General features: G+C 44.6%; 1 protein-coding gene across 1 annotated transcript; it reads right to left on the reverse strand.

Annotated features, from left to right (window-relative positions):
- Positions 1-2,288: 2,288 nt before the first annotated feature.
- On the reverse strand, positions 2,289-9,797 carry LOC136148354 (uncharacterized). Its single transcript, XM_065907862.1, has 4 exons — positions 9,686-9,797; positions 9,184-9,253; positions 5,203-5,272; positions 2,289-3,920 (listed from the first exon to the last, which is right to left on the reverse strand). The coding sequence occupies exons 1-4, from the start codon at positions 9,795-9,797 to the stop codon at positions 2,289-2,291; spliced, it is 1,884 nt and encodes a 627-aa protein (XP_065763934.1).
- Positions 9,798-10,239: the final 442 nt, after the last annotated feature.

Raw genomic sequence — 10,239 nt, forward strand, 5'->3', positions numbered from 1 at the left:
CCCAGAAATTATATAACACACTAAGTTTTAGGAAAAATAATACTGTTTCTACCCTATTCAAATTAGAATATTTTTCACATCACAAAAGTGGTCCCCTGATTCAAGACATAGCATTCAACTGTGAAATCAATTTCTAAATCCAGAGAGTAACATTTATTCCTAGTGCTACCGTTCCATGATTCCATGAGAGAACAATTCCCTTCCACCCTGAGACTTTGGGCAGAGATCAGAGCAAAGGTCCTGATACCATAAACTTTCCAACAATGTCAAATCCCAAAACAGAAAAGAGGAAGGAAGGGCCTCTGCACTCCTTCCTGAAGCTCATCAGAGCCTTTCTTGGTTGGTCTCAGAGAGAGAGAAATTGCCTCCCTCCGTGCACTCTTTAATTTTCTCTCTTCATATTCAACATGAAGAGGGACCCGAGAAGGTTAACTGGAGAAGGTTAACTCACACGCAATATGCATTACCCACTGCCCTTTCCTGATTTCAAATTAAGTATATAATTAGTGGGAAAGGAAATCCATGCCTTCTGGTGATGAAAAATTAGGAAATCAATAGGTGGTTGCCTCTGCAGGGACTCAGGGGGATTTGGGGTCGTCAGTTGGGGCTGGCAGTTATAATATCTGAACTAGCTACACAGGCATCCTGTTCAAGCCTCAAAGCACTGAACAGATGCCCCACTTCTGGGCTGGCTGGCTCTGAAGACTTGAAAAGAGAAGTGAAAAGATGAAATTGATCTGAGAAAATGTAGGTAGCAAAGTAAAGGCAACAAGATTGCTTTTAATGCTTCCAGAAAGCTTAGGAAACAAAAGATTTATACACATTTCTCAAAATATTAAAATGGAAAGAAACTATTTTCTCCTCCTTTCCCCCCGCAACCACTACAAGTGACGCATTCCTTCGAGCACTGTCTCCTGCTTCACGCAGGAAGTTGTTATGCAGCTGCCCTCTTAGGTGTTGGAGGATATATAGCACTTTTACCCTTAATTGTGTGCTGCCTTGATTTTATGGCCTGCCTGCACAAGCCAGCATTATTTTACTGCTGTTTAGGGGATGAACACGTTTACTGATGTGTGGAGCTTTCTGTGTTCATAAACTCCTGCATATGGGGACTTGAATCAACCTTCCTGTGTAAATTTTTTCGGTGACACCATCCTTTTCTAAACACTGGTAACCCCCGGCCAACTGAGGAAATACACGGTCAGGTTCATTTATTTGTATTCAGTCTCTCTCCGCTGTTGTACAGTGCTGTGGAGCATACAGTTTCAACACTACATAAATAAACCACAGTTGTATTCATTCACTTAGGTTTATGAACAGTAGAATTCCAGAATTGTTTTTCTGCATTATAAGCCTCAATGACTGCTTTTAAAGAAATAGACTATTTAATTAGCACCACTGGATTTTCCCCCACAAGATAGATGTAATGTCTCATGTAGTGATCTGTATTTTAAAACTGTATTATAATTTGTGCAATAGAAAATTAACCTAGATTGAGATCACAGATGTCCTTTTGAGTTATTTTTAACCTGGTTTCTTTAAACATAACTGCTATTCCTTTCCCTTTGACTAGCTTACCAGGAGAGGCTCCTCCATCAGACCTCATGGATTTTAAAAGCAGGGGCTTTGGAGGGAGCCAGACTTAGATTCTACTTCTGACTCATTATACATGGGCTCTCTGGACCTTCATTTTAGTGCCTTTAATAGAGAATATTTTTCCTGTATTTTAAAGTATTTAATACAGCCACCATGGAGAACAGTATGGAGATTCCTTAAAAAACTAGGAATAAAACTACGATACGATCCAGCAATCCCAGTAGTAGGCATATACCCTGAGAAAACCATAATTCAAAAGGATACATGTTCCCGCATGTTTATTGCAGCAATGTGTACAACAGCCAGGACATGGAAACAACCTAAATATCCATCAACATGAATGGATAAAGAAGCTGTGGTCCATGTACACAGTGGAATATTATTCAGCCACAAAGAGGAACAAATTTGAGTGATTTGAACTGAGGTGGGTGACCCGAGAGCCTGTTATACAGAGTGAAATAAGACAGAAAGAGAAAGACAGGTATTGCATATTCACACATATACGTGAAATCTGGGAAAACGGTACTGATGAACCTCTTTGCAGGGCAGAAATAGAGATGCAGGTGTAGAGAATGGACTTGTGGGCACAGCAGGAGGAGAGGGTGGGGCAAATTGAGAGAGTAGCATTGACGGATATACACTACCGTGTGAAATCGGCTGCTCCTGGGAAGCGGCTATATAACACAGGGAGCTCAGCCCAGCACTCTGACAACCAAGAGGGGCGGGGTGTGAGGATGGGCAGGGTGCGAGGATGGGCGGGGTGTGAGGATGGGAGGGATGTGAGGATGGGCGGGGTGCGAGGATGGGCGGGGTGTGAGGATGGGAGGGATGTGAGGATGGGCGGGGTGCGAGGATGGGCAGGGCGTGAGGATGGGCGGGGCGCGAGGATGGAAGGGGTGCGAGGATGGAAGGGGTGCGAGGATGGGCAGGGTGCGAGGATGGGCGGGGTGCGAGGATGGAAGGGATGTGAGGATGGAAGGGATGCCAGGATGGGCGGGGTGCCAGGATGGGAGGGGTGTGAGGATGGGCGGGGTGCGAGGATGGGCGGGGTGTGAGGATGGGCTGGCTGTGAGGATGGGAGGGATGTGAGGATGGGAGGGATGTGAGGATGGGAGGGATGTGAGGATGGGCGGGGTGTGAGGATGGAAGGGATGTGAGGATGGGAGGGGTGCGAGGATGGGCGGGATGTGAGGATGGGCGGGGTGCCAGGATGGGCGGGGTGCGAGGATGGGAGGGGTGTGAGGATGGGAGGGGTGTGAGGATGGAAGGGATGTGAGGATGGGAGGGGTGCGAGGATGGGCGGGGTGCGAGGATGGGCGGGGTGCCAGGATGGGCGGGGTGCGAGGATGGGAGGGGTGTGAGGATGGGAGGGGTGTGAGGATGGGCAGGGTGCGAGGATGGGCGGGGTGTGAGGATGGGAGGGATGTGAGGATGAGCCGGGCGTGAGGATGGGAGGGATGTGACGATGGGCGGGGTGTGAGGATGGGCGGGGCGCGAGGAAGGGTGGGGCGTGAGGATGGGCGGGGTGTGAGGATGGGCGGGGTGCGAGGATGGGCGGGGTGTGAGGATGGGAGGGATGTGAGGATGGGCGGGGTGCGAGGATGGGCGGGGCGTGAGGATGGGCGGGGCGCGAGGATGGGCGGGGTGCGAGGATGGAAGGGGTGCGAGGATGGAAGGGGTGCGAGGATGGGCGGGGTGTGAGGATGGGAGTGGTGCGAGGATGGGTGGGATGTGAGGATGGGCGGGGTGTGAGGATGGAAGGAATGTGAGGATGGGCGGGGTGTGAGGATGGAAGGGATGTGAGGATGGGAGGGGTGCGAGGATGGGCAGGATGTGAGGATGGGAGGGGTGTGAGGATGGGCGGGGTGCGAGGATGGGAGGGGTGTGAGGATGGGCGGGGTGCCAGGATGGGCGGGATGTGAGGATGGGCGGGGTGCGAGGATGGGCGGGGTGCGAGGATGGGAGGGGTGTGAGGAAGGGCGGGGTGCCAGGATGGGCGGGGTGCGAGGATGGGAGGGGTGTGAGGATGGGCGGGGTGCGAGGATGGGCGGGGTGTGAGGATGGGCTGGCTGTGAGGATGGGAGGGATGTGAGGATGGGAGGGATGTGAGGATGGAAGGGATGTGAGGATGGGCGGGGTGTGAGGATGGAAGGGATGTGAGGATGGGAGGGGTGCGAGGATGGGAGGGATGTGAGGATGGGCGGGGTGCGAGGATGGGCGGGGTGCGAGGATGGGAGGGGTGTGAGGATGGGCGGGGTGCCAGGATGGGAGGGGTGCGAGGATGGGAGGGGTGTGAGGATGGGCGGGGTGCGAGGATGGGCTGGCTGTGAGGATGGGAGGGATGTGAGGATGGGAGGGATGTGAGGATGGGAGGGGTGTGAGGATGGGCGGATATGGGGAGTTGGGGGGTGGGTCAGTAGGGAGGGGATATATCTACTTGGGGCTAATTAACGCTGTATGGCAAAAACCAACACAACCTTGTAAAGCAATTAAACTCCAATTAAAAAATTTTAAATTAAGTGTTTAAAACATTAAAGGATTAACTATATTATGTTTTGCCACTGGACTGACTCATACTCCAAGTCTCAGATTTATCTAGGGACCCAATGGATATGAGTTTGAGCAAGCTCCAGGAGATGGGGAAGGACAGGGAAGCCTGGTGTGCTGCAGTTCGTGGGATTGCAGAGGGTCAGATACAGCTGAATGACCGAACAACAGCCATTAGCTCATCCCAACTGATGCGCAGATGTATCCCCAGTCCTGTATATACAGGAAGTAGCCATAGTAGATACTTCATAAACTCTTAGTACATATTTTTCCTCACTGAACAGTGCTACTAACCAGGATATACACTCATCAGCATGGTTCATGACACAGCAGTCTTGCTTTCCATGTGTTCTAAGTTCTTTTGAACTTGGCAGATTTTTGTAGCTACAAGAATGAAAGGCCCATTTCCACTATTTGAGCCATGGCCAGGCTTCCAGTAATCATAATCTGCAGAGAAGTCTTGTGTGACCTGCCTTTACGCTTACAGCAACAAATCATATGGGGTTAAAAGCTGTGCTAAGTTCATCATACTGCCTCTGGTAAAATAAACTGATATTTTCTAAACTTTATGGGTTGGAAAGAGCCCTCTTGGTCAAAGTTAAAGAAGCAAATTCACTTGTGTCACTAGAAAGAACTGAATAAGGCGTTTTCTACAAAAACCCAACCTATCATGGGTATAAACTTTTTTTCTCTTTGGTTTGTTGATTTGAGGACCCTCATGAGTCTTTAAAGTTCTTGAGTACTTGAGATTTTTGAAAAGTAAATCTTGAAAATTATGGTAATAGTCATTTTTTTTCCTTCCTCTTCCAATGGGGCACTACATCCAGGCAAGAGACCTCTGAACTTTGGTCCTGTATACATGACCAGATAAGGGCCGAAAGTGAAGAAAGTAAGAGAAGGGATGAAAGGAAAAACAAAAGTTCAGAAAGGAAAGAGACAGGAAAAAACGTATCAAGAGAAAACGGGACAGAGGAATTCTTAGTCAGTCCAGTGTTGAGACTCTGGCCTTCCACTTCAGGGGCACAGGTTCGAACCCTGGCTGGGAAACTCAGATCCCACCTGCCATGCAGTATGGCCAATAAATGAATAGAGAAAATGATATAAAAAGGAAAACACGGCTTTTGGAAACCTAAAAAGACAGCGGGAAATTTGGAAATAAAATTATTAAACTAGTGAGCAATGAGAAGGAGGAGGAAATGAGACACATCCCTTAAAAGTGAACTATGTTGGAGACACCAATCATTGTGACCAAACAGGTCAGACAAAGTATAGAGAAGAAAACCATACAACTTGAAGGCCAGGTCTCAATGACAGAGCAAAGAGGAAAAATAAGGTGAGTATAATAATAGTGCATAATAATGACCTAGTTAGAATGATAATTAAGGAAAAGGGGGGAGGAATTTTGCACGAGTTGTATTGACAGTTCGCTCAGTTTTTTGTTTTCACCAGTATAAACCTAACCCCAGCTATAGTGATCCTTCCTGCACAACCACCACCACCTACCAGGGTTCTGGCATCATATAAATACATCTTTGTTATTTTCTACTGTGGATGAGTGCTTTGCCCATGAACTTGGAATTCTTAAAGCTCACTGTTTTCTGACAGACCTAAATTCTAGCTGAACTAAAAAGAATCAATTGGGAAAATGAAAAATATAGCAGAATACAGTAAGGACCACACACATAATGTTTGGCTGCTTTATCCTGTTTCTCACTCTTATGTACATTTTTAAAAAATCTATGAGCATTTTTAGAAAAATAAAAGCACCAGGATATTTGGGAAATATTAAAACTCATGACATTCACAGAAGAGTGAGGAGGATGAAAAGAAACGAGACAAGTTGATGATGGCATCAGTTAAATACGTTCCCCTTGAGGTGCTCCAAGAAGGGAAGTTGTTCAGCCATAAAACAAAGACAGTTCATCGTTCTGCATGACTATCCCTGAAAATAGACCAAAGCATTTTTCAAAATCTTTGAAAGCTTCAAAAAGGAGGGAAGAAAAGTTCTTCGAAAACTCAAGTCACATTGAATCAGAAAATATGTGAAGCTGGAATAGAACTAAGGAAGGCTTTGATGCCACACAAAAGATGTTCAGAATAAAGTACTGAGCAGAACAACCAGTCTCGGAACCTAAATGGTAGAAGCAGTAGAAGATTAGGTTGACTCAACCATCCATATTTGTTACTTTCAAAGAGAAATTAAAACTATTTTTTCAAAATTTTCAACTCTACTTTTTCAAAATAATACATATATATACACAAATACATATACATACACAATTCATACACATATATGTGTGTATATAAGTATATACACATATAAAAGATATTAACAGTATACATACAATATGCATGCATATTTGTATGATTTGTGTGTATATATTATATGTGTACAGATATGTATATTTGTGTGATATGTGTGATGTGTGTGGTTTTTTTTTTTTTTCTATAGAGTAACTATTTCAAAGAGTTGTTCTTCCAGGACTGAGTAATATTTTACCAGAAAGGAATATTCTGGAAAAGGTTAAATTTAAAATTAATAAAAGTAGACTTGGTGGTGTAAATGTCCTGTAGGTAAGAACATTTGAGATCTGGTACCCAGTAGGCACATAATGATCATTTATTGATTGAATAACAACTGCATTGTTATGAAAGAGAGAGGTCATTATTATACTTACAGGCTGTGTTTGTAGTAAAGGATTTCAGTAACTCCAGAAGCCCTTATTTACTATTTTTATTACCATTTGGTAAAAATCAATTGTCATAATTTCTAGATTAAAAAGGAAAACCCTACAAAAGCAAAGAGAAGAGGAAAATCATGGGTTCAAAATTCTCTCCTAGGAATGAAGTCCTGAGGTGCACTTCCTGGGGCCTGCAATTATATTCTGTTACATTCCTCCTCTGCTTCCTATTGGCATTAGACTAGTTATGTAACTGCCCTGAACTTCACTCCTCATCTCTAAAGTAAAATTCATGAGTCCCCTTCACCTTCACTCCAACACAGGATAGAAATGTTAAAGAAGGAGTAAGAGGGAACAGAGCCCAGAAACTGAGCAGCCCGAGTCTACACCACTCACTCCAAGCAAAATCTGCCAATCATGACTTTCAGATAGGATGTTAAAGGGTACAGAAACCTTTTTAGAAACAATAGAAATGAGAGGTGAAACAAAATTTTGAAAGTACGGTTTTATAAGCTGAGTTATGTCCTTCTCAAAACCTACAAAAAAAGTGGAGCTCTGACCCCTTGTAACTCAGACTGTGACTCTATCTGGAGACTAGGGTCTTTAGAAAGGGCAATTAAGTTAAAATTAGGTCACTGTGGGGGCGGGGAGCGGGTTAGTCCAATATGACTTGTCATATAAGAGGAGCAAACTTGGATACATTCGTGCACATACATAGGCCCAAAAGTGATCACTGCAAGAAGGTGGATGATACAAGTCAAGGAGAGAGTCCTCAGAAGAAACCCACCTTGCTGACACCTTGATCTTGGACTTCAGCTTCCAGAGTGGTAAGAAAATAAATTTCTGTTGGTTAAACCGCACCCCCGACGTTAGAGCCACATCACAAATATATTAGACAGAGTAGGGCAGGGGGGAGAATTCCTAGAAAAGGCAAAAGAAAGACCTCACAAAAATACCAGAAGGGATCTCCTCATCCCTTTGACAAGCAAAGTACTGCTACTTTAAAGGAACAAAAACGTGGATGCAGAATCACTCTGGCAGTAAGATGTTAGGGGGACATCAGGTACGTTCGTGAATAATAAATAGGGGCAAATTAGTGGCAACGAATCAAAGACAAAGTGCCACTGCCTGCCCCTGGTTAGAGGGAGGTCACACCCAGGCAATGGAGAAGGTGAAGTCAGGATGAACATCAGAGGACCTGGGATGCATCGTGGACCGCAAAAGGAGCTAGGGTCCTACAGATTCTTATGGGGGCTAAGGATGATATTTTAGGTAGAATGAAAAAAGGCAATAAAGTTAAGGATACCATTGCCCTGTGCTGAAAAGTGGTGTGTGAATTTTCAGTTCTGTTACAACTCATTCACCATCTGAAAATGAAGTTAGCTGAGATAAGGCTAGAAAAGCAGGTCAGGGCTTATTATGGAGGATATCAGTGCTAAGGTGATTAATTTATTCTTAATTGGTAAGGAAAAATCAAGTCATTGAAAGTTCTCACTGACAAACTCTTAGTCGTTATGCCAATAACTAGACTGAGAGCAATATTCCAGGGATCTATCTATATTATTACCTGGATTTACTCTCAACCAAAAGTGTGAAATTTAGAATTAATCAAGGGTAATGTGTGATGGCAGAATATCCTAGGCTGTGAAAATACATCTGTGGAATATGAACAGACATACACAGAGTTTTTAAGTGGATTAATTTTCACTGCAAATGAACATGTGTTATGTAGTATTACTGCTCATCTAAATTCTATAAGCCCTTTTAATCTAACAGACTCTAACTGACCCTGGTGGGCTCCACAGGGAGTGGCCATGTCACAGGTGTGGCATCTTTTCTTCCCCCGTAAGAAGATACAATTACAGTGCTAGATCAATCAAAGAAAAAAATGAATGATTTTTCCAGGAAGATAAACCAAATGTTAATTTTATATAGTCAAAGATGTAGAAGGCTCAAAATGTGTTTTCATTTTCTCAAAATAGAGCTCTTAAAGTCAAGCTTAGAAGAGGGGGAATTCTAATGCTGCTTAGAGCACTGATGCCCTCATGTGGGAAAAAAACAGTTCACACAAACTGCAACCTCGAGGACACCTGGGGAAGTTCTACACGCTAACCCTACCGGAAGGAACGGTTTGTTCATGAAATGGTTATGAATGTACACTTGGAATTTTCATTCTCTCATTAATGTTCTTTAGGCATCTTTGTTTAGCATTAGAAGCCACTAGAAATCAGCAGAGAAATGCACAGGGTGTCAGTAAATCATTTTTCTTACAATAATAGATACAAGAATTTTTCAGCTTGATTTTCCTTTAATATAAAAAATATATTACAGCTTTTGATAAACGGTACTACATGCGTACCTTGAGGTACTCCATTCCTTATATCTGTTTAATATTATCAGCGCCAAGACGCTGACTTCTTGATGAAGGACTACACATAAAAACAAAAGCCTTACAAACTTGTTGCTATGCCACAGCCTGCAGTTTCTATACCCTGATATCTCAGGGGAAAACCTGCTTAGAATTAAGAAAATTTGCCCTGAAATTCAGTCTGTCCTCTTCACCAGGCAAAGTTTCTACCTTTATTTGCTTTATTGGCCTATATCCACATTTAGGAGGCCTGGAAGAAAAATGGGGCATCAACGGAGCCAGAGAAGAGGCAGTTGGAGGAGGAGGAGGAAATCCAGAATTTTTTATTCACCCTATTTTGTTATAGATATGCTGACCTAGTTATATTCTCCAGTATGCAAAGATCCAGAATTCCAAATAGAATTCATATTATCTTTGCTGGAAGATACGTTCCCCTAGGCCTGCCCTCACAGACTCAGACAGGATGCTGAAAAGGTCATCACAGAGGGCGTACAGCCAAGTAGAAGTTTATTACTCGCAGCCACTGCAAGGAGCACGTCATCTTTTTTTGACCACAGGGTCGTTCTGAGGTCACCACGGTGAACGTGAGGTCTCAGGGTTGCCATCGTTCCTGCCCTGCGTCCCCTCCCTGCTCCACAATCTCCCGTCCTTCCCTCACCCAGTTACCCGGTCCCCTCACCCTGTGAGTCGTGCTCCCCATAATGACAGGCTGCTGGAAGCAGAGCAGAGGGGTTCATTCCATAGCGCTGGTGGATTAGAAACACATGTCAGCGTCCCTGTGTTGAGAAGGGTTCTCAGGTATGTGTAGGCTCATTTGGCAAATGGATGGAACTGAAAAACGATGCCTCCCTTGAGGATGTGTGTGTGTGTGGCTGTGCAGAGCAGGTCATGGAAGGGCCGGGGCAGCATTTGCGAGGTTTAGATTTTGTTCCTCTCCTTCATATGTGTTAGGTCCCCAGAAGGCCTCACCATTCTCCGATGACCTCAGAGGTCTGTGTCCTCTCATCCTCCCTTCCCTTCTTTAACTGATTAACTCCTGTTGGCTCT

This window comes from Muntiacus reevesi, chromosome 17, assembly GCF_963930625.1.
Source record: "Muntiacus reevesi chromosome 17, mMunRee1.1, whole genome shotgun sequence".
Lineage (NCBI taxonomy): Eukaryota > Metazoa > Chordata > Mammalia > Artiodactyla > Cervidae > Muntiacus > Muntiacus reevesi.